Source organism: Melospiza georgiana, chromosome 1 (assembly GCF_028018845.1).
Source record: "Melospiza georgiana isolate bMelGeo1 chromosome 1, bMelGeo1.pri, whole genome shotgun sequence".
Classification (NCBI taxonomy): domain Eukaryota; kingdom Metazoa; phylum Chordata; class Aves; order Passeriformes; family Passerellidae; genus Melospiza; species Melospiza georgiana.
Window position 1 is genome coordinate 17,882,113 of NC_080430.1, and position 24,975 is coordinate 17,907,087.

Genomic DNA, 24,975 nt, shown 5'->3' on the forward strand with positions numbered 1-24,975 from the left:
TCTCTGTGAAATGCTGTTCATGCTTTTGTTAAAGGCAAGTTACTCCCGGGGCAGCCAAACACAGCTTGTGATTGGTTTCACCTCTTTTGTAACATGGGTCTGACTTGTCTGAATTAGTCCTCTTTCTATCAAATCACATTTTTCAGGAAATCATCAGACTAGGGATGCCTTTACTGTTCTGTTATGTACTTTTATCTCTTTTTGTAACGTGTCCTTCTGCTTAGACTTGCTGGATCACTCTTCCTCTGCTACGTGGAACAGCTCTTTATTATCAATTTTTCTCCAAAGATGGTCCATTTAGGCTGATTCTTCTTTCACTAAATTAAGCAGATTCTGGTTTTTGAGTCTCTCATGCCAGTGGTTCTTTTTAATACTTTTATTGCTGTCATGACTTTTCCCAGCATTACTGAAAATTGTGACTATTGAAATTGAACATAATATTCTTCCAAAAGGTTACACCAAAGCCAAATACAGACAGCAGTATTTCTTCCCTGGCAGTATTCCCACTTCTAACCTCAGGATCTCACTGGTCCTTTTGGCCACAAGGCATGCTGAAATTTCATGCTCAGTTGAGAATGCACATCATCTCCAGACACCATTCAAAGTCAGCATTTCCTATCACAAATTATTTCAACTTGCTAAGTATGTTCTCAAACCTCTGTTCTCTTAAAAACACAGGTCTACTTTAGGCCAGAGTGAAATGCAAATTGCTTACAGCTCCTAACCAAGCAATTAATCTTGCTCTGATTAAGTGGCTCCTTAGTATTTAAGTTTTGTGGCATCTGGAGATTTGAATAGTCATTACTTTATTTCCTCCTATGTTCTTAATAAACTCATGGTTAAGAGCCAAATCTTATGTGAACTCACATAACAAATCTGTTCAGTCTTTTCTTTCTAATTTACATTTTGAGTTCTTTCAGGCTTGACTCAATTATTGTCATAATGAATTTTAAATCTGGGGGTGATACCCTCCATGTTTCTATAACAACAACTCTTTAAAATAAAAGGAACTATTTAAAAATCTAAGTCTATTCCAAATACCAGTGACAAAATATCGAAATAAAATGCTAGAGTAACAATTCCCGTGCTATGTAACTGATTTTGTGAAACTTGAGATACACTTTTTATGAAAAATGTGTTCCTATGTTGTGCAAGGAAAACAGAGTGGCTGCTCCCCTTGGTTAAATTTTATAATATCAGACACATGCAAGTAAATCAGGTCTTACCTTAATTCTACTGAATAATTTTCCTATACTGCCAAGAAGGAGACCAGACAGCATCTTAAACACTTATCAGGAAATAAAGTCTTCTCAAGTAAACTGAGCAAACAGCTTAGATCTTGGTCCACACTGAGAGATCTTGGAAAGATTTAGCTCTCTCTAAGTTGGAGAGCAACGACAGTTGTCTTTTAGATTTCTACATTCTGAAAAAATCTGAAGAAACAAGCTGAGCACATTTGTAGCTGCTGTGAAAACACAGTGACATTTAAATCCTCCTTAAGCTGCTAATACATTTCAGAATCAATGGCCCACTCACATTAATTCACTGACATTAACTGCTCATTGTGGTTTCAACCATTCAAGTAATTTTTAAGCCCATGATCCTGAAATGATGTTAGCAGTGTACCAAAGTTGCTCCACATCAGCTAACAGACAACTAGCTCATCTCTCCACAGAACTAAACATGAACAAAAAACATTAAACTATCAGAGATTTCCTTTTCCATACTAATCCTCAGAATACAGGCCTTTCATGCAGCACTGGACAAGTCTGTGGTGCAATGTAAACAGTCTTTAGACATTTGCTGATTTGATCTGTGTTTCCTTTTTTATACATCGCTCCTTCCAGAATGATGCACATTATCACACTAAAATCTTAGTCTCAGCAAAGTGAATTACTAGATTATCACCAACTATACCCCAACTTTCAAGGAAACACATCTTTCAAGACTTAAAAATATCAAACTCTGAAACCACTTATTTTAGTGGATTTTCTTTATAGCAGATTGGTAAGAACTTTCAAACATATTTGCAAACAAAGAGCTATAGTGCTATATAAATCTTGCAGTGTTTATTTAGGAAAAAATACAGTGGATACAAATGAGTAATGTGTATTTCAGGTATGCCAAATATGATACACTTATTAGCAATATCTGTTCTTGATGTCCTTGAAAGCAAAGCTGACCTTTTGAACAACAAGAATCTTCCCTCTAGAGTTCCATCAGATAAAATTTTTCATCATCTCAAAAGTGTAAATAGCAATTCTTTTTATATCATAAAATACTAAGAAAACCGAATTATCTTCTGATGTTCTATTCATCCTTTACCTCATGTCTTCTCCCTGACAAGAAGGGCTGTGACTAAAGGCAAGTAATGAGCACCTGGTACATCTGTAAACAAAACAAAGTATTTTCCACATAAATATTCTTATAATAAAAAGTGTAAATATATATGTTGTGTCTCTCCTTACATTTGTTAAATTTGTCCCTGAGGTTTTTCATATAGTAGGAAGTGTTCAGCCAAGATTTATATTTACAGAAGAATACCAGCTTAACTAAAGCAATGCTTTTACTCTGGGTCAACAAAGCAAGTGGAAATGTGTAGATCTGCACGCTCACACTCTCTGTCAACCTGGATTTTATTGATTGATACTGCAACATCCTGCTAGACTAATAGGAGCAAACTGTGTATACAGCAAACCTAAATGGCTTAAGGAATCTTACTAACCAGCACAATGTAGATTTGCTCTTCTGTACCATTGGCACACTACTTTGCCTTAATAAGTTAATAGGAAATAATGTATGACAGCATCCAGGGTGCACAGTGTCTGCACTCTCAACACACAGGATGAAAAAAAGGGCACTTATGCAGAGTCTTTAATGCCTTCTGAATCTTTCATAATTCTGACAGTGGGGGAAAAGAGGACCATATCAGTAGCACAAGATTTGCTGAGCCATAGTATATCACTGACACTAAGAAAATCTGGGCTAGGAAGAAAGGAGGATTGCTTCCCTCACTATCCTCTGTACCCACAGCCAGCTATTCTGAGCATGCTGGAAATTTTTTTCTCTTCCATTGCTGCAGGCCCTGCAGGACAGAAGATTGTACACCACAGCTACCAGAACACAGCATTAGCACCAGCTCAAATACTGTGTACATCCAGGATCACAACACTACTGCAACATTTTATAATGTTCATTACTAGGATCCACAAGAAGATGTAGTGCAGGAAAATAGTTCACTGAAGTTAATGAAGTCCAAAAAATAATTATTTTTTAAAATTAGTAAATACTATATTGTAAAAGCCTTTAGGCATTCTGAGAAATATATTAATATTGTATGTGTTCATTAACCACTGCCCTTGGACACTCTAAGTCCCCAGTGAAAGCCCTTACCTAAGTACAAGTGCTCATTTTTTTACTTATTTAGTTTATATTGACTGCTATAATGGCTCATGTGATAGGAAAGCAGCAACCAGAAATTCAAACCATGCTTGGGCTACTGCCACAAACTTTAAAATAATTTAGTCATGCCAAAATAAATCTCCTGCTAGTTTAGCTCTGACCAGTTTATCTAACACTGAGTTATCTCAGGGTAGGATGTTGGCTTCTAGTCTTATCTTGTTTAGAATCTCAGCTCTTCCCTTTCTTCTACAAAAACAAGCTCTTTGAAGATGTTTCTCTAAAGTATTGTAACAGTTTGTGACAAACAGCCCTGTGATTTAAATGGCAATAAGCCCCATGGAACCAAGTACTGCAGGATTTCCACAGAGTCCTTATGCTGAAACCAAGCCCTGTCCCAGTAATTCAGTCCAGGCAGTTGGGTTTGTTTGGTTTTGGGTTTTTATTTTCAAGGTTTAGAATTCTGGGTTTGTACTGAGCATGTCTAGAGAAAGCATTAAATTTTTTCCCACTTGGAATTACTGTAAGAATCAAATTGAAACAGAGAAATACAAGGTGGATGCTCACTCATCACTGATACAAGCAGTGCTCCTTTCTTGGCAATGTGCTTATGTAAGGACTTGGATTTTTTTTAAATTACATAATCATGGTCTTTTCCATGTTGTATTTGGAAAATGATGAAAATTCCCCTGCCCTATGAGGACATTGAGTCTGATCTTTTCATACTACAGGAGGTTCAGTGGGCACTTCAGCACAGTTATCCAATACTTCAGTGGTGGTTAGGAAGAGATTGGAGGTTCTCTCTTCACAAGGAGCCATATGGAAATGACAAGGGGCAGAGGAGAAGGTTGCACCAGGAGAGGGTTCATTTTTGTATAAGAAAGAAATTTTTACAGTGAGAACACTGGAACAATATCCCAGGGATGTGGGAGAGTCTCCATTGCTGGAAGTTTTTATGACATAACCAGAGAGGATGTCAGATAATCTCATCTGGGCTCCCTTTGTCACAAAAGGTTGGCCCAGATGACTTATTCAGGTCACTTCCAACCTGGTCTGTTCACAATTCCATAAAAACAAAAAGTTATTTTTCAAAGTTACTGCAGAAATAGTGAAAAAGGTTTTAGCGAAAAACTACAAAGGTCCTAAAAAAGTATCTAAGAATGGGGGAATCTAGAAAGCTACTGTGTCACACCCCTGTTCTCAGCTACATTTAATAACACTCTGTACATATTCACTGTGGCAAAGGCACATCGTGCTGGGGACTTTTACCTTCAGCTGGAAAAAAAAGACAATTCTTTAAAACAGTTTGCTAGATGGTGTCTTGTTCACTTCTAGTGTGGCAAAAAGTACAAGCAGGCACACAGAGGAAGCTGTCAGATATGACAACAGTTCAAAGCCTCAAGTGAATCCTGACATGTAGGAAATGTTGCCTATTGAAGAGGCAAAAAAAGGTTATCAATTACCAGATTATTTGAATCTTAGTGGGAAACACAACTTCCCATAGCTATATGTCCTTACATCTGAAGACTCTTAGCTCTTTACCTCTAACTGCATGCCACTTAAACCTTTCAATACATCATTTTACCATTTCTCATAGTATGAAATGTAGTTTATGTCCTTGTGAAATATAATCTTCAATTAGTAGAATACATTTGTCCACAACCACATGATCTCCTAGGACAATCCAGTCTAATTTTTCTTCAGAAAAAAAAAAAAAAAAAAACAAACAGCAAAGTGCCTGTCATTAGCAAAACCACACAGATGTATTTTGGGTTACATAATGAACACTTCTGATGCTATCAGACTGGAATTCATCCTTCACTTTCCTTGATGAGATGCCAAGTAATTTGGGAAGCTTCTTTCTTACATTAATTCATGCAGAGCTCAAATAGAATAGAACATCAAGGAAATTAACTTAAGAAAAATATGAAAACATAAGTAATTAGAACAAGAAAAGCTATATGATCTCCAAGATAAAACATAATACAAAAAAAATATATTTAAATAAATAGTGAAGTCTGTTTCTTATTTAAGAAGACAGCTGTTACCACTATCAGATTCTTCTATAGTACTAAAAAAGGATTTTAAAGTTGAAAGTTCAAATAAAAAATGTCTAGGAAAGAGACTACAAGACATTAGAGAAAGAGGCACACCTCAAATATATTAAAAATATTTAATTAGGCATTCTATTTGACACAGGAAAATATTTGTGAAAAAAAAAAAAACATTAAAAACAAAATTACCAGATTTTATATTTAGACACTGGCAACACAATACATAAAAAACATTATACAAGAAGGTAATATATCACAAAATTCAATGGTTCAAGGATTAACAATACAAGGGTATTTTAATCTTTGTAGTGAAATCAACTCTCATTAGTAACATATGAACACCATTATATCATTATGTTTCAGTGCCCTAAGTGAAATGAGTTAAAGTTTAATTAAACCTCCACTGACCAAAGGTTCACATCATTGTTGCAACAAAAGCAGAGCTATTAGTTCCAGAAAGGTCAGACTTCATTATCTGTCTCTTTCCATTGAGGATGCTTCAGCACTGCCAAGGAGAGCCAGCAGTGCTGGCATCTCTGCTGTGTATGATTTGCAAAGTGGTATTCCAGTTTTTTACACTCTAGATTCACAACCTTTCACTGCCACTAGAAATCTCACACATGTTACTTACAAATACTGTTGAAAGCTTGACAACTGAATATAAAACTGTGAGATGTGCTGTGGACTGGACACAGGCCAGATGAATGATGGCTTTCATAAAGCATGCAGCTTGTTAAGAAGGTATTGCAATTGTGTTCATTGGATCAGTTGCTCAAAAAACTTTCATAAAATGATTTTGAATTAAGGTTTCTATATGGGACATCAGCACACTCATATCAGCAGCACAGACCTGGTGATCCCCATTTCCTGTCTTTTTCAGGGTCTCCAATAGGCCCCAGTGGATTGGAGGCAGAGCGCTGTAAGAACTCAGCAAGTGAAGCTGACTTAATGGATTCTGATTTATTTCTGCAATCCTCAAGGCCCTCAAGATAGCAGGTGCAAACTTAGAATAATGAGCTGTAGATGAAATAATAATTGGGCAAGTTCTATCTTGTAATCGATCTGCAACTACTTTAGCAACAGCTGTGTGTGTATCCAAAATATATCCTGTAGTACTGTACACAGAGTGAATGGCAGCCAGACAGTCCTCATCAGAGCACCAGCCAGCCACTAAGTCCTGCTGAAGCTTTCCAAGTAGATCTTTCTGCAGCTGGAAGTGGCCTTGATTTTCCAGCTGATTAAATAATTGTGTCACCAGTTGTCCATCTTCATTAGCAATCAGGTGTAAGTATCGCTCAAGATTGGAGGACTTCAAAATATCTACTGCTGGTGAAAAACTGGAAATTAATTTTCTTCCCCTCAAATCATAAACACCTGTTCTTATGAATTCAGTCAAAACATTGTTTTCATTGGAAGCACAAATACATTTCCTGATAGGAATTCCCATCATTTTAGCATAGAAAGCAGCTAAGATGTTGCCAAAGTTTCCCGTAGGAATGCAAATATCTACAGGGCTTCCAAAAGAAATAATACCCTGATGAACGAGATCAAGGTACGCAGAGGCATGATAAACTATCTGAGGAAGCAGTCGTGCCCAGTTTATGGAGTTTGCTGCAGCTAAAGCTGTTCCATATTCTACTGTAAGAAAGCCAGTAAAATCAGAATTAGTAAAGATTTGTTTTATAGCTGTCTGGCAAAAATCAAAATCTGATTTGACACCCACTGACCAAGCATTTTCCTTCTGACAGGCAATCATTTGTGATTTTTGAATTGGGCTTACTCCATCCTCAGGAAAAAAATTCATCAGAGCAATTCTCTGTTTGTCAGTGTCATGGAGACGACTAAAGCCATCCAGAACAGCACTCCCCGTGTCCCCAGAAGTAGCTACCAGAATCAAGTAATTGCAGCTTCTGGGAATGCAGTAGGCAAATAAATGTGGCATCAACTGTAATGCAAAATCTTTAAATGATGCTGTTGGTCCATGAAATAACTCAAGGAGGAACTGATTGCCTGCCAGATGCCTAACTGGAGCAACTTTAGAACAACTGAAGTTTTCTCCATAAGCAGTTTCAACAATTTCTGCCAGCCTAGAAGCAGGAATATCAGCAGGATGTATGCATCTTTCTAGTATCACCTGGGCTCTTTCAACGTAAGTTGCTTCTATCAGACCTTGCCATTCTTCAGCAGTGAATTTTGGAAGTCCTCTCTCAGGAACAAAGAGTCCCCCATCAAGGGCTAAGCCCTGAATAACAACATCACTGAAATAGAATTTATTAGAGTCTTCTTCTGTACTCCTTCCAGACCTACTAGACCTTGTTGAAATGAAAGTTTCCAGTTCTGAGTCTTGGTATCTCTTCACAGCATCAAGTACCTTTTCTGCCACGACCTCTGCAGCAACATCCCCGCCACAAAGAACACGGATGTCAAACCACCTTTTGTAGAACTGCTTCCTAAACTGGAGCACATCTTTGAGAGAAACACCAGGAGACAGCCCCACGATACGATCCATCTGCTTTGATTTCAGCCTGCTCATAATGACTGATGTGGGCACATCCAGATACACAATTATTCCATTCTTCTTTATGTGCTGCATGCCAGCAGCATGCATTGGATTGGATCCACTAAGGGAAATGACACTTCCAGATGCTGAGAACTTCAACAGGGCTTTTCCTTCCTCCTCTAGAAATTCCTCATAACCCACGTCCTGCATTTTTTGTGACACGCTCATATTCCAGGTTGTTTCAAGGACATCATCATCTATGTCTATGACAGGGCAATCCAGTTTCTGGCCCACTATTCTCCCAGTCGTTGTTTTCCCAGCACCTGGAGGTCCCATCAGGATAATATTTTTCTTTCCAAGAAGAGAATGACTTGAGAACCATGATTTCCATATTTGTGCAAATGCAACAGGTCTTGAAAACGTGAGTTTTAAACACATGCTAGAAAGACTGTTTTGGGTTATTAGTCTTAAAGGCGGATATTGAAAAACGGGAAACATCTTCTGATGAGTTATTGTGGGTTTTTTCCAACTTGACAATCCACTTAACTGCTTCAGAAAGAAAACAAAAAAACAAACGGTAACTAGTCCTTCAGCAAATATCTAAGAAAAAGCCCTCGAGGATATAAAATTCAGAACAAGAGATCAAATATAAATCCAGCAATGACCTCATCAGTGCCAAGGAGGTATTTTTCAGAGTAAGACTCATTTCCCTCTCCTGCTTAGTTCCAGCTTGTTTCCACTGACAAACCCAACATGAAAAAGTCCATGTTCTCAAGGTAAAAAAAGACATCCAAGCCTAACACTACAATACTGTTTGCAAATAATATTGCTCATAGGAATTAAAAAACAATTTGTTTTTCTTCTAGAAGACTTGCTTTTAACTACACATTTATAAGTAACAATAAACTAGGTTACCTTCTTGTAATCAAAATGTTACCAAAATATGCATTTGTCCCACCTCCCAAGGAAACTTTGATTATTTTTAATCCTTTGTTTTTAAAAAAAGCAAATGCAAGACTCACTTAAATACACAGATAACTCACAGTCCTGTGCAACAGCAAGGCTGGATGAGTTGCATTGAAATCTCTTCTGAAGGGATGGAAACCAAGCAAGGGATTTTTGAAGAACTCCTATACTGGAATTGTATTGAATGTAATTTGAGAATGGAAAGAGGAGGAGAAAGAGACAGACAGAGAGAAATCATGAGGACTCTCTAACAAAAAAGTAACTAAGAAGGATGGATTTCCAACAAAGTAAGAGACTCCCAACGTTGTGCTTTTTACTTAGAGAAATAAACACTAATATCAGCACTAATTGGAGCAAATGATTTGTCTGCAATATTTAGAGCAAAAGGGGAAAGACTCAAAATCTCCCTAAAACTGTGAGGGGGGCAGGGGGAAGAGCATTTGCTCACAACTATGAAGAGCTGAGTTTGCAAACAGTAAATCTCTGTGTCTGCACCCAGTGTTGTGACCTGGAGGATATGCTGTAATTACAAGGCAAAGATCAGAGTAGAGATGGGCATATAATGCTATCCAGGTTTTTTCTTCAATCCTTGTAAAGTATAAGGGGAGCATCCTGTGTAGATGCAATATAAGGGTTTTATAAATCTTTAATAAAAAAGGAGTTTTAGAAATCTTTATAAACCCTTAATAAAAGTAAAAACTCTTAATAAAAGTAAAAACAAACTGCAAAGAGTAATTGTAATATCCAGTATTGCTCTAAAAGTGTATTGCAATAGTAAGCGCTCTGGTGCATATAAAAACATGTATTTTTATTTTTTTTTTAGGGACAGAAAGTGATCTTCATATTAAACTTGCATGATGTAAAAAAGTTACATTCAGGAGTAAATAAACCCAAAACCAGTAGATTTTAGTGACTTTATTTCTTGAACATAAGAATCACTTCAAGCATTGTGTGTGTGAACTAAGGGAGTGAGAACCACACAAACCATGCCAAGCCTGCCATGGCCTGCTCCACTTCAGGTTAACTTTGAGCTGCAGTCAGTTGGTGTGCATTACTCAGATAATGGGTGTAACATCTGGGCTGCCTTATGAAGTTTGGCCATAGGTATTGTTTAAAATCAACTTGAGTTTTGCACTCACCCATATAAATACATGTACATAGAAGACTGCAATCATTGAAAGCAACCCATTTCTTGAAATTATTTTTTGTTCACTGGCAAAACTTCAACAGTAGAAGCAGCCAAATGATCCACCCACCCCACTTTAGATACAAACTCCACGCCAAAAGGGTGGGGTTGTTGCGGCAGAGCTTACACCCATACCTCCAGAAACGTTTTGCTTTGGCTATTCAGCTCCACATAGACAGCACCGATATATCTTTAGGCGTGACCCACAATTTTAACAACCACTGCGGGTGACAGGTGCTCTAGTGAAAACTGGGCCTTCCTACTTGCATAGACACAAGACCAGCCCCCGCACCAAGCTCCTGCAGCGGCTCCCTGAAGGAGTCAAAGCGCGGATGGGAGGAGGAGGAGGGAGGGAGGCGGACGGACCGGACCTCACTCACCCACCCACCCAGTCGGCCGGCTGCCACTGTCCCCCCGGGCTGCGGGCTGCCACCGGCGCTCTCCCTGCCCTGCCCTGTCCTGTCCGGCCCATTCCCCTCGTCCGGGCTAGGTTCCACCCCCATTCCCCTGCTCCCGGCCGGGTTCCACCCCCGTTCCCCTGCTCCCGGCCGGGTTCCACCCCCATTCCCCTGCTCCCGGCCGGGTTCCACCCCCGGCCCCCGGCGCCCTCAGCGCGGCGCGCGCACGTACCGGCGGGGGCGGGGGTTACCGCTGCCACAGGTGCGCGCACGCGCAGTCCAACGGCCCGCCCCGCCCCGCCTCCCCCCGCGCCGCGCGGTGCCGGCAGCAGCTGCGCCTGCGCGGCCGTTCCGCGCCGGGCGCCGGAGCGGGTGGCGGGGGTGGCCCCGCCCCCCATGGCGCCGTTCCCCGGCGGTTTCCCCGGTAACCGACAACAGCCGCCGGCCCGCCCCGAGCCCCGAGCCCCTCGGCGAGGCGGCGCTTCCCCGGTCCGAACCCCCCAGCGGGGTGGGTACCCCGCGTCCAGAGCCCCGCAAGCCGGCGAGCGCTCCCCTGTGCCCGGGCTGCCGCGGCGGCAGCATGGCCACGCAGAGCGCCCCGGAGGGCGCCTGTGAGCCGCCGCCCCAGCCGAAGCCGCCCGCCAAATCTGACGGGTATGTGGGTGTCACAGAGCTGCTTGCGGATAAGGGTGGCTGCTCCTGGCAAGGCAATGCATCTAACGGGTAACAGGTTTTAAAAACCCCCAAACAAACTAGTTTTTGCATAGTTACTCCCCCTCCTAAGGAATCACTAGCATTAGGAAGGGCAGGGAGGTACTGGAGTGTGTCCAGAGAAGGGCAGCGAACCTGGGGAAGGGTCTGGAGCACGAGTCCGATGAGGAGCAGCTGAGGGAGCTGGGGATGTTTAACTGGAGAGAAGGAGGCTCAGGGGTGATTTTATCTCTCTCTCTACAACTGCTTAAAAGGAGGGTGCAGCCGGGGGGGTTGGACTTTTTTCCTAGGCAGTTAGCGACCGGACAAGAGGGTATGGCCTCAGCTGCGCCAGGGCAGGTTTAGATTGGGCATTAGGAAGAGATTTTTCTCAATAATGGTGATCAGGTGCTGGAGTGGGCTGCCCGGGAAGGTGGTGGAGTCCCTGTCCCTGGAGATGTTTAAGGAAATACTGGATGTGGTGTTTAGTCTAGTTGACAAGATGATGTTGGACTTGATAATTCAGAGGTCTTTGTCAGCCTAATTGATTCTGTGATCTGAGGGTTTACAGTCTGCTCCAAGAAGTGATGATTTAAGTTTAGTGTCTTCAGTGACATCTTGTTAGTTCATAATTTACAAAGCACCCCTTCTGTGCTCAGGAATTACATGACATCTTTGTTATTTGCACTTAGTGAGCAGCTGAAAACGTGGGCTTTCCAGTTTCCATGCTTACCATGTTTCAGCTGTATCCTCTGACATTGTTTCTTTTGCTTCCTTCTCTTACCTCTTGCCTTAAAAATGTAAGAAAAGGCCTTTTGCCAAGAGCTATGCAGACGTGTTGTTTTTTTCAAGTCCCTATTTATATAAAAGGCTGTTACGCTTAACATCTTTAGTGAAAGGGTAGGTTGTAACTCAATAGCTTTAGAACAAGCAGATGTATCAGTGACACTCATTAGAAGAAAGATAGTTATCCTGTTTCAGGTTAAAGGTTCCGACTTGTGAGATTCCTAGTTCTGAATCTTTCCCATGTAAAAGTAGGTCTTTAAATTTTGTTTATTTTCATTGTGAATGGATATAGTTTTGAGCAGATTTGAGCAGTTTTGAAGACAGAGGAAGGTGAAAGGACAATATGTTGAGGCATGAACACTAAATCCATTCCTGCCTTAATACCGTTCAGAGATTTGGATACTCCATGACCATTAGGTTCAGTTTAGGCAAGAGATTCCTTGGCTTAGATATAATCTGACTAAATCCCCTTCTGATCCCATTGGCTTCTATTGTCACCACACTTGCAGCTTAGGTTCACAATGTGTCAAATATTCAGCTGGTAACAGGACTATCAAACCTGGTTAATAGCGTGATTTGACCAGTTTTAACTAATGCATACAAAATCTACTTTTTTTTGTATGGGTTTTTTTCCCAAATGAAATCATATGTATTTCACTCTCAACTGACTGGTACTGCTTATGAAACCACAGCAAACATCCTCATTTTCCCCAGCTTTGATATCTCAAGTTGACACTTAAGGAATAGGTATCATCTTCTGTCTTCTTACAGATGTATTGTCTCTTTTTCCCTTGCTGAATGATGAGCAGATTAGATTCTGAGTTGCTCATAACCATGGTATTTTCCTTGCAACCCTCTCTAACCCTGTGATATTGAGCCACTTCCTTGATCTGGAAAGTCACTGAAAAGATAAAAGATCCCCCATCTCTTTGCCCAAAGGTGTCTATAGCTGTCTACAAATGATGGCTTCACCTCATGCCAGTATGTAAGAAACTCAGTGTCTTCTCATGCATTTGCTCATTCCAAGACTGTGCACCTCACTAGGTCAAAATTTGCATAAAGCCAGTGCCTTTCACTCCCCTGTGCTCATGATGCCACTTCTAGAAAATGGTGAGGGATACTGTTATTTATCAATTTGGTGGCTTTGTGCAGTGTCTATAGCTGTTTGCCATAAATTTAACATGAAAAAAAAAAAAAAACTTTATTCCTTATAATTAGAAGTATTTCAGGAAGTATATATGATCTTATGCAGATAATCCTCTCTCTGATTTTGGAGACCAAATTGCCAAAAAACAAAATAAGTCCACAATTTTAATGAAGTCCTCTGACATGTTCTAATGTTATGATCAAGTACAAATACATTTATGGGACATTTGCTGCTCATGGACAAGAGCTTTTATCAGTGTTGCTGCTGTGATACATATTCAGTGACCCAGGATTACATGGTTTCTTTCTTCCTATTTCACTATTTCCATAGAGTGGACTGCACTATATGTAATCTTTTTTGTTCTTTTTTATCCTTACTTGAAAATATGACATTGTTTTTCTCACAAACACATTTTTTTCTGTAAAAGAAGCACATATGTCTGCCACATATGATATGTTTTCTAAAGAGGGGCAGATGATAAAAGTACAGTGAGGGAGCCTTCACTTCAGGAGCAGGGAGTTCTGCTTCCTCAGGCAAACATCTGTGGCAGCTCAGTCCTTCAGATAGAGGCAAGATGTTGCCAATCAGCTAATGATCAGCATTTGGCTGCTTTTGGAGATTTTGATTAAAACAGAAGTTATCGTGCCATATGCAACATTAGACCAAAACAGCAGTGTGTGCATACCATGTTCATACAGCTTTTCATGTCTGAGCCCTCCCTGATTTTCACATCAGCTGTTTGAGTGCCAGATCACCCCTGGTTACCATTGTTGAGGATCACAGCTCCTGTCTGTGTAACATAAGGAATCTGCAGTGTGCTGTGCTATTTCAGAGCAGTCACCCCCTCATCTCTCATAAGTGTCTGTAACAGATGGTTCAGCTGGAACACTGAGACAGTGATACAGTGGACACTAATAAGGAAAACTGATGATCAAGGACATCCTGTACAATTCTTGACTGCATTTGACATCTTTTCTCAAGCATAAATCATAGAATCATAGATAGTGCTGAGTTGGAAGGGGGCCATTAGGATCACTGAGTCCAACTCCTGGCCCTGCACAGGACACCCCAAGAATCACATCATTGCATAAGGAATTCATGCAAGCAATACTCAAGTTTATTTACAAAATTAAGGTTTTGTTGGAATTCAGAATGTCTGTGTTCAGCATACATATTTGGTATTTATTTCCCCAAGTGTGATAATCCTGACCTCAGAGACACAAGAGCAGAAGGAAGAAGCAAGCTAGCTTCAGAACCAGAAAGCTGATTTGTCAGTGCACTACTAGATTTAGCCTTAGCATGGAGGCTGTGTGAATGATGGTATTTATTTGGGAGAGAGTACAAAACAAAACAGAGTAGGCTTTTGCCATGAACTACTGCAAAAAAGTATATTCTTTGAAGAACATTTTCTGACCCTTCTTTATGGATATTTTTTAACCTCTAAGGTATCTATCCAAACTTAGAGAACTTGTGAAACATGAAGCAGACAAAAATAAATCTCAGTGCAAAACTATGGGGCCAGCAAAAGTTGCAGTGCCATCTCCAAATGATTTTCTGCAGAAACGTTCCAAGGAGCCCAAGCTAGCACCAAGTAAGTGCAGACAGAAAATATATGCAGTGTAATGTATTTTTTAGAGTAGAGAGTTATATCTTCCTGTCCTACAGTACTATGTTCTGGGCAACTATTGGGTTGTAAAAACAGAAGTACTGGTTTGTGGGGTCAGTATCAGGACCCCTATTGTTGGAGTCAGTACCTGTATTGTTGTGGGGTCAGTATCAGGACCCAGCTGTTGTAGGAATGGGCTTTGTCACTTGTGACATTACACTTACTTAGTGCCAAAGAAGAACATGAACTCAGATGACTTGGATCAAATAATTATTTTTGGTAGTGATAATGAATTAGAGTTATGTCTAGTGAGAAATATGATGGGAAATAATTATTCTTAATTGCTTACTGTAAGTGAGACTATTTAGGATACTGCTGAATTTCTGTTGGTGCCTTGGAGGAAAGATTACACTGAAATGGAAGAGAGTCTACATTCTCTGGAGAAAGGACTATGAGAAGTTGTTTACAAGGATTAGGAAGCAGCAAGAGCAGGGCTCTTCCCTAAGGAGAGATGTGTCAGACTTTGAGGGTATCCACCATGCACACTGGGCAAAGACCTCAGCAAGAGAGTGCAGTCCCACCATGTCAGGCAGGCCAGCAGAGCAGGGTGGGGAGCAAAGTCTGTCCTGTCAGTGTGTCCCACTGACCATCTGGCAAAACTGAGTTACAGGCCAGGTCCCTTCACTGACTCCATACAGCCCATCAGGAGCAGGACTGGGGTCCCTGCACTGATTCCATACAGCCCATCAGGAGCAGGACTGGGGTCCCTGCACTGACTCCATACAGCCCATCAGGAGCAGGACTGGGGTCCCTGCACTGACTCCATACAGCTCATCAGGAGCAGGACTGGGGTCCCTGCACTGACTCCATACAGCCCATCAGGAGCAGGACTGGGGTCCCTGCACTGTCTCCATACAGCCCATCAGGAGCAGGACTGGGGTCCCTGCACTGATTCCATACAGCCCATCAGGAGCAGGACTGGGGTCCATTCACTAACTCCATACAGCCCATCAGGAGCAGGACTGGGGTCCCTGCACTGACTCCATACAGCCCATCAGGAGCAGGACTGGGGTCCCTCCCCTGACTCCATACAGCCCATCAGGAGCAGGACTGGGGTCCATTCACTAACTCCATACAGCCCATCAGGAGCAGGACTGGGGTCCCTGCACTAACTCCATACAGCCCATCAGGAGCAGGACTGGGGTCCCTCCCCTGACTCCATACAGCCCATCAGGAGCAGGACTGGGGCAGACATGGCTGGGAGAGCTCATCCAGGTATTGACAGGTGAAATGGGGCTCCTGAGCCCAAGGGGGTGGGGTGGATGCCCCAGGTGAGACCGGTCAGGACCATTATTGCCCAAGGGCTCTGACAGTGAGCACCTCTACTAAAAGTAGTTATAATTACATTTGAAAAAACTACCACTGCTGTTAAGAGAAAATGAGTGACAAATTAGGAAAACCCATCTGAAACACCATAGTATTTCCTAGGTTATGAAACTTCTGTTAGGCCAAACAAACATACCTCACAGTTCATTGACAGGCAGTTCTTTCATTGTAGATACTGTTGGGTTCTATTTTTATGTAATTCTGTACATAGTTTTTCCCTTTTGAAAAGTGTAATAATATGAAACAGCGAACCTCTTCAAATTTATTGCTGAGAATGTTTACATGTTCTATTCACAGAAAAAAAAGAAGAGGATGGTAAAAAATTGCTCCCATTATCAGTGCCACCCAGGACATACCACCCAGTTACTCGCACTAAAAAGAATTTTATAAGTAAAAATGCACTTGCTGTTATGACAGGGGAGCCTAAAAAGCCTCGACATTTTTGTGTTGATACAAGACAGGGAGATAAATATCTCCTTGAACCTTCAGGACTTTTTCCAAAATACATTAACAAAAAGGTATGTTTTATTAAATTATATTGGAAACACTATTCATAATGCCTATTTTAGTTTCACTGTTGCATAGATACCATGGCTGTTTGTGTTAGACCTCTTGAATTCATGGAGAAGAAATCACTGGCACTAGATTTGTGCCTTGCTTTGCTCTGTTCTCATTTGCTTATGCTGTCAGCCAAAAAAATTTGCAGAATGATTGTTCTAAGGCAATGGCATATGTCTTGCATTGGGAATCCAGGGAGTGTATAATGGGGAGACATGGAATTCTGTGATGAATGAATGTTTGCTGCTTAGAAAAGACAGGCAGGGAAGAAGAGAAGGAGGGTTGCCCTTTGAATGAAGGAGCTGTTCAAATATATGGAGTTCTTCTACGAAATTGGCAACAGGCTGGGTTGAGCCTGTGGGTCAGAATCAGAGGAAAGGCCAGCAACTGTCAAAAGTGTGTTTTTAATGGAGCACCCAAAAAGGTGAGGAGCTGGATGAAAATCTCTTTAAGCAACTTGAGGAAATCTTCAGGTCACAAAGTAGCTTCTTATGGAAGACTTCACTGTCCTTGAAAGCTGCTGAAAGGATAACAAACACAATGGCATGAAAGCAATCAAAAAAGTTTCCTGAAGCATGCCAGCACCATCTTTCTTCACAGATGGTGCATGACCCAATCAATGATCATGCTCTTCTGCTGCTTACAAACCAGGAAGAATTGCTCAGGGGTGTGATAATCAGCTGTAGTCTGGGAGGCACAGACCATGTGGCAGTTGCAGACCCCTCCTGTTCAGGGAGCCAGGTGGGCACTGACTGCTCAGGAGAGCAAACAGCAGCCTATTGAGGGTAACCATGGGAGACAGCTCTGGAAAGCAAAGACCTTGGGAGAGCTGACATGCTATTAAGGAGAACCTCCTCTGTCCACAGGAACAGTCCATCCCTTGCCCAGGAAAACAAGATCTGTCAAGAGTCTGGCTTATCTAAACATGTAACCCATGGCTGAGCATTAAGAGATGACGAAACTCATGACAGAGAAGATGTCAAAAAGAACCTGAAGGCCTTGCAGTACTTTTCCATGGCTAAAAATGTATATAAACAATACTAGTCATGGTGCTACCTGACACTAAAAGATTAGTGAATAATTTTGCATTTAGTAGAAAGAAGGTAGACTCTGATATCTTTTGGCTAGAGGAGCTTCATTTTCAAAGGTTAAGGCAAAATAGGTGTCTTTCCCCAAGAATGTCTGGGATATTCAGAAGTTATTTTTTTCCTCACTGAAACACATCAGTGTGGGATAGTTTATCCTTCTTAATTAGTCCAATTTTCATGTATGTGTTCTTGTATGTTGCAATGTTCAGCAAAAATCAGGATACAGGAAGGCCTTTCAAAGACATTCTCTAAGGAATGTTTCCAATCATAGAAGCTGACACTGTATAAAAATGTGAAATAGCTCACTATCATGAGCAGGTTTCAAACTCCTTGCTCAGCCATCTCTTCTTATGAATAGACATTTTGGATTCTGGATTCTGTTGTCTTCTAAAGTTGTGAAAATAAAGGGAATTATTTATATGTTTTTCTCAAGCTAAAAAGATTATCATGTTTGACAATTTTAAGAACATGATGACTTAGGATTTTAGTGCTCAGTAGCACAAATTGTCATTTCAAGCTATTTTTGCAAATGGATGGATGACAGGTATCTCTTTGTTTCCTTCTTAAAAGCACATATAAGGAATTTCTTCCTTCTCCTTATAGAATTATGGCGTTTTACCAAAATATGTGATACAGAGAAATGAAGAAATGAAGAGAGAGGAGGAAGAATACCAAGCCAATGTTTTGGAGCAACTCAAGAAGAAAGCTATGAAAGTACTATCTGAAGAAGAAAGGACAGATATTCTGAAGGTGCATATTCTGATTTAGTTTAATTAGTATAATGTCCAAAAGATTAAATGCAGTAAAGATTAAATGCAGGTCCATATAAATAGTAAATTTTTTCGTTTTGGTTTTTGGTTTTTTAAGTGAAATGAATTAGTTGGCTACTTTTTCACTAGATGGAGCTGTAGAACAGTTGTATACAACTGAAAGGAACTTATTTAGCTGCAGTTTTAATAGTTTTCAATTCTGTTTAGTTCTTATTCACATTAATGAGTTGAAATTTCACTGGAACTTCAAAGAGCAGAAAATCACCAATATGGATTTAGTGACACTTATTAATGGAGAAATTTTTTTTTCCTAATGCAGAATATTTCTTCTTTTACTGGCAGTTTCTGTCTTCACATTGTGACCTCACTGATTAAAGCATAGTGACTTGCTTTAAAATGTGGCAAAATACCCCAGAATTAAACTGCAGTATAGTCATAGAACTATGACTGAAAATTTTGTATTTTGTCAAGTTGTTCTGTATACTGTCTTTCATACAGTTTTTATTGCACAAGACTTTTAAAAGAGAATTAATACTATAAAAGAAGTAGAGCATAAAACAGATATCCAGTATCTGACCTGGAACTGGAATTTTTCTTGACCACTTTTTAGACAAATTTCCTATGAAAATGAAGCTTATATGTCTGTGATGTGTGTATATCAGTCTGTCCCTTAATAACTTGATCTTAGCATTCACCTGAAACAAATTAATAGATAGATGGACAGCTCAAAGATGCTGAATGCCCACCAAAAAATATCTAGAGAGAAAACAATGTCTAACTTGCCTGTCTGAAAGGCAAACTGGTTAATTGGCAAGGTCTGAAATGTCCAGCACAGAGGTTTTTTGCATATACAACAAGCAGTAGAAGCTAGGAAGGAGTATGGGAGAGAGGTGAGGGTATTGCACTGACAGCAATATAAAGAACAAAACATATTTTTATGGTGAGAAAGGCATAGGACAAGCTGATGGTCCAACAAGTTGACAATGCAGCAAAAATATATGTGCAAAAAAGGCATGTGAGTTCAGCTGTTCACCATTCTGCATTTAGTTTGATTAAAATGGTGTTCTATATTTTTCAAATAGAGGAATGTACTGGAATATTTTTTTCATTTTTAATTTTTTTAGATTGTTTTTATTAACTCAGTATTTATTTTTTTTTTTTCAAAAACATTTACCTTTCCATGGGCTTATTTATGCATTTATATTGTCAGGAGGAATTAGTGTCCCTAGGGTATGTGGTTTCTACCCAGTGCTCAGCTGTAGACATGTGGGAACGTCTGTCCTTTAAAATAATTGACATTGCTAGTGAGCACATGTGCACTGTCTGATTTGAAAGAATACGTGGCAATGGCTGCCTGAGACCAAAAGCAAGCCTCATGACTTTACAAAAATAAAGGGAAGTAATTTGTGCCAACATTTTTTGAACTCTTCATTGTGCTTACTTTGGTTGGGATTTTATGATAATAAAAGAGAATGTTGATAAATGCAGTACATATTTCTCACTAATCCAGCATGTATTAGAATTCCATATATAGAGCTGGATATTCAGTTTGTGATCTAGCAGTAGGAATAGTAGTCAGAAAATTACATTGTTGGAGGAGCTGTGAAGGAGATTTTTATAGAGTCATGATCTGCTTTTGATCTCTCCACTTTGTAGGGATAGAGCAATTTTTATGAATGTATGCTATAATGTTTTAAAATGCAGTGTTTTCAATTATTTCCAAGCCAGTTCTTACTAATGTACACAAATAAGAATTGTTTAAAGAATCAATGAATGACTTTTTAATGAAAGTTTTTGAAAAGATGAGATTTATTTTTATGCCTATATATTTGTACACTGTACCTGATGCCTGGTAGACTATGAAACCTCCCAAAGTACTTTACAGCCTTGGATGGCAAAAACAAGAACCATTACCAGACAGTAGGTAATATCCTTGTTGCTCTAAGTTTCACATGTAGCAGTAAAGTTTTTAAGCTTATGAAGATTGTTATAATGACCTTTATGAACAACACTTAGATGCTTAATATGAATATGCAAAAATCATGAATTGCCATGCAATAAATACTTTGATTTGAATTGTTAAAATATTAGTTCATAATAAAGATTAGATTTTTCTTAGTGTTGTCAGGAGAGTTCATTTTTTTTCCTAAATCAATTTATAGAGTCAACAAAAGACAAGTTTTTAAGCACAAGAGCCTTTGAGTTCTGAAATAGAAACAACAGTCTTCAAAGCTAAATATGTATAAAAATAAACCCTCTAAATTTAACTTCAGTATGTTAATCAGTTAGCCAGACTGTGAGAAAAATGTTTAATAATAATGGAGGACATGAGGTTGGAAATCACAGTGTGCCATAAAATCAGTGTGCCAATTGAATCCAGTTTTGGTTAGGGAGAAGAGCTGAAAACTTTGGTTCCCAAGAGAGTAATTTCACTTCTTTATTTGTGAAGATACATTTTGATATCCTCTAAGGTGGCAGAACTGAGAGCCATAAACATTTTTGAGAGCTGTTTTCTCACCAAGAGGCATGTTATTTTCTGATTGCTCTTTCAGTTCCTTATTAGTTGTGATTGTTAAGTTCACCCATAGAGTTTTCGTGGGAGCGTTTGATGCACTGGGTAAACTCTACTAAATCCTCACATACATGTGGATAGAATGTGTAGATTTTGATTATATTTTTGAGGAGAGAAAGGAAGAGCAATGGTTGCGGTAATTGGAAGAAAGATATAAAGACAAGATGTAAATTGTATTTTTCTACCACTGTCTGGTTCCTTTTAGTGTATATTGGTAGATAAAAGTGTTGTCTCTGGTGTCTCTGTGTCTCTGACCTAACAGGTTTATGAATAAGTTTTGATTATAGCACTTTTAATTTTTTAATGTAGAATTTTACTCTCAAGGTTTTATATATAGAGGATATGGTCTATCTAGAAAGGTAATTCTTTGCACAGCAGCATGCAAGAGAGGTAGTAGTTATTGAAATTATTGTTGATAGGGTCAATGACAGTTGGGGTTTTTACTCCAAATGATAAAAAATTTGCCCATAGTTGTTACTGTAATTGCAGATTAGAAGGGGAATGCAATTACTCAGTATTTTTTCAAAGTAGTTTATAGAAGTTAAAGTGTCAGTTTGGTGACCATGGTCTGAGCAAAGTCTCAATTACAGAAAATTAAGCTGGTGGTGACATGGCCTGAAACTTTGCTGAATTTTGCTGAATATCACTGGAGTTCCAAGTATCATAACTCTTAAGGATTTAATTGATTTGGTCCAATTAAGATGACTACACATTATTCATGTACTTATCTATTATTTTTACATTGCAGTAACACTTAGCATATGTAATATAAATTGAAAAAAACAAGTAGTTTATGTACATATGGTTCTTACTTTTTCTCATATATTTCCTTTTCATGTAATGGCACCAGGCACTGAAAAAGAACTGGGAGGAAATAAATCGTGCATATCAAGGTCTTCCAATAGTAACAGACACCAGGTACAAGCAGATGCATAAAGAAGAGCTGGAATTAAAGCTGAAACAACTGGAGCATGACATAGCAGCAATTGAGAAGCACAAATGTGTCTACATTGCAAACATGTAAGGATTGTTGTTCAGATATGGCCTCTTTTCTCCTTTTCCCCTGTCCCTGCATCTCCAAGAAATGCCTCTCTAAATTCTCAGAAGATGCTACTGTCAACTATTTAGAAGGAAATACTCAACTAAGCATGTAGCATCTTAGAAAAGTTGTTACATATAACTCTCATCTATACAATTCCCCAAACATTTTGAAATAAAATGCTTAACTAAACTTTGAGTATGAATAATGAATTTAATTTTTTATTCTTTGTAATTTTTATTAACTACTAAGATTTCTATAAACATCATACATAAAGCATGTAAAACACTGTTTCTTATGTTTGGAGTACATCTTTCCTTGCCTAGCCAAAACAAAGGGAAATAATTGGCTGCTGAAGACAGCTTGGTAAATATAACTTCAGGATGGAATGGCTTCTGGACTATATATTAAAGAGATGTTGTGCTTTACTTAAAAGCTTGAGTAATTGTATTTCTAAACAGCTTGGGTTCTGTATAACATTTTGTGTACTTATTTTTTGTTACCAAAACCAATTTTTAATGTGGAAAGCTGCAATAATACAGACTTTACACAATACAGACACCACATGTGTGTTTTTACAAGTACATAATTCTGTAATGCTATAGTAAATCTACAGTTAAATTAGAAAAATGTGTTTTGACTGGAATTATGTGTGTATTGTTAGAATGAAAGCAGAACACAGCTTTTTCTGTATGGTGTCAATCACTACCACCAGCAGCTGTTGTGACATCATCATATCTGACATCAGCAAAGGATAAAGTCAAAAATTTGAAATTAACTATGAAAATCCAAATTTTCCCATACATTGAGTTCCTTTCCTAAATTTTTCAGGGGATGGCTTTGAAGGCTTCACAGTGATTCTAGCTCTGTTTCTTGTGCATGTTATACTTGTCTATGACATGTACTAGGAGCAGGTGGGTGAGCAGGAATGTGAATTTTCTTATTTGTAACTTAGTGTTAAGCAATCGTGTTTATTTTTGAAGGATATAAGCTGGAAGAAAGCTGCAGATTTGTAAAATATGGATTTAAAAGAAATGAATGTGTAATTCAAAAGAATGACACACTGTATATTTTAATAAAACTACACTAAATTGTTAGCACTTAATAATATGTGGCATTATCTTCTAGCAAAGTACCTGATGCCCCTCTTAAGAAATTCAGTGTCATCAGAAAAGGCTGTTTCTTAGCTTGAAATTAAAAAAAAAGGGATTTGACTCCACAAGAGCATGCATTCCCACTGCCTTCCTGTCAGCCTTTATTTATTTGCAGACTGCCTAATTTAGTTTAGGATCAGCATTTGGTTCTTCCACTTATCATCAGTGCTAACTTTATGGAAATACAAAATAGGTGGTGGCCTATCCCAAAACTTGGGATGAGCAGCTAGGCCACACTTAGAAACATTCATCATTTACCAGTAGAAATGACTGGTTTTTAACATTGTAAGAAGTATGTTAATCCGTTATTGGGAAATGCGGAAGTGAATGGGAAGAGATGTAAAAAGTATTCCTGCTTAACAGAAGAGGAAGAGACAAAAGCCAGTGTCCTTCTGTAGCTGAGTGGACTGTCACTAGTGTCCTTCAACAATGCTGTGGCATTTTTTTTCTGAGCCTCATATAGCTCTTTGCAGGTAGATCACGAGACATGTGAATTGCTTCTGTCACCCTATGGAGAGGCTTTTGGTGTGTATTCCATGGGACCTGCCTATACCTCTGATTATGGAGAAAAAATATAATGAAAATCATTGAAAAGGCACACAGAAGGGTAGTGTTCTTACCCTTTAGCTCTCTCTGGGAAATTTGACAAAATAAATTTACAGAATCCAAAGAATGTGACTCTGTATTTATATGTTCAGGAAATGCCAGTAATTGAAAGTATGATGTTCGTGAATCAAGTTATATGTACCATTGATATAACAAAATGAAAAAGGTGGATAAACTCAACTGTTCTGATAGAATTGTTCCCCCATAAAAGCTAATAAATATTAACAGAAACAAGTCTGTCTACAGGCTAAAAAGAAGCATTACCATTTGAAACATCCTTTAAATTCACTAGTCAGTTACTAATAATCAATGAAGTAACAAAGACTATAATCAAACTGCTTCAGTACTTCATAATTATAAAACTGGTAATTTTAAATTGTCCATATTAAATTGGATAACTATAATAAAACATGAAAAATGGGGCATGAATAATCTATTGTAACTCGGTAAGAGTTACGTTCCCACAAACTGAAAATATTTCCTGTTGGAAGTTGTGCATGACAAAGCTGTGTATCTATTTTTTAAAAATAGCAACGTGAAATTATGATGAATATCTCACTGGCTTTTCTTGAGAATGAAACTATTTATATTCAGGAAGGAAGGGATCAGATATGGCATCGTCACAAACAGAGGGAGTTCCTGATTGCCTCGAGCAAACATCAGCTCTGACAGGAGCATGTGGGCTCCATGTGGCTGATCTTAGACCATGGTGGCTTTTTGGGCTCTGCATGCATTCCTGGAGACTAAGTCTGGGACAGTTCTTCAAAACCTAGAGAGGTAACCTCATTCCCCTCACAAAATTCAGTGGGAAAAATGGGAGAATTTCACCACTGAATTCATTTTCCATAGTCTCTGTAGGCAGGATTTTTTTTTGTGGGAGGGCATGTTCTGACCCTTTGTATATTTTTGTGGAAAATTGGTACAGCAAACTGCTGCTGTGTTGGCTCTGCCATGAAGCTAAAATCTAGTCCTTTCATTGGCATACATTTCAGGCAACACAATGTTCATGAAGGCAGACATCTTTCAGATAAGAAAATTTCACATATATGCAGATTAATAGCATCCTAGAT

General features: G+C 39.1%; 2 protein-coding genes across 7 annotated transcripts; one reads left to right on the forward strand and one right to left on the reverse strand.

Moving 5' to 3' along the window:
- Positions 1-1,424: 1,424 nt before the first annotated feature.
- Positions 1,425-10,787, reverse strand: THNSL1 (threonine synthase like 1). 6 transcript variants are annotated; one of them, XM_058038071.1, is made up of 3 exons: positions 10,736-10,787; positions 8,997-9,088; positions 1,425-8,499 (listed from the first exon to the last, which is right to left on the reverse strand). In XM_058038071.1, the coding sequence occupies exon 3, from the start codon at positions 8,449-8,451 to the stop codon at positions 6,226-6,228; it is 2,226 nt and encodes a 741-aa protein (XP_057894054.1). In that variant the 5' UTR covers positions 8,452-8,499; positions 8,997-9,088; positions 10,736-10,787; the 3' UTR covers positions 1,425-6,225. The 6 variants fall into 6 exon arrangements, with proteins under 6 accessions (XP_057894054.1, XP_057894046.1, XP_057894080.1 ...); XM_058038063.1 differs by having other exon boundaries at positions 1,425-8,502; XM_058038097.1 differs by having other exon boundaries at positions 8,976-9,088.
- A 207-nt stretch (positions 10,788-10,994) lies between these two features.
- ENKUR (enkurin, TRPC channel interacting protein) lies at positions 10,995-22,343 on the forward strand. The gene is made up of 5 exons (XM_058028340.1): positions 10,995-11,157; positions 14,572-14,717; positions 16,416-16,636; positions 18,368-18,514; positions 21,957-22,343. The coding sequence occupies exons 1-5, from the start codon at positions 11,084-11,086 to the stop codon at positions 22,128-22,130; spliced, it is 762 nt and encodes a 253-aa protein (XP_057884323.1). The 5' UTR covers positions 10,995-11,083; the 3' UTR covers positions 22,131-22,343.
- The last annotated feature ends 2,632 nt before the right edge of the window (positions 22,344-24,975 follow it).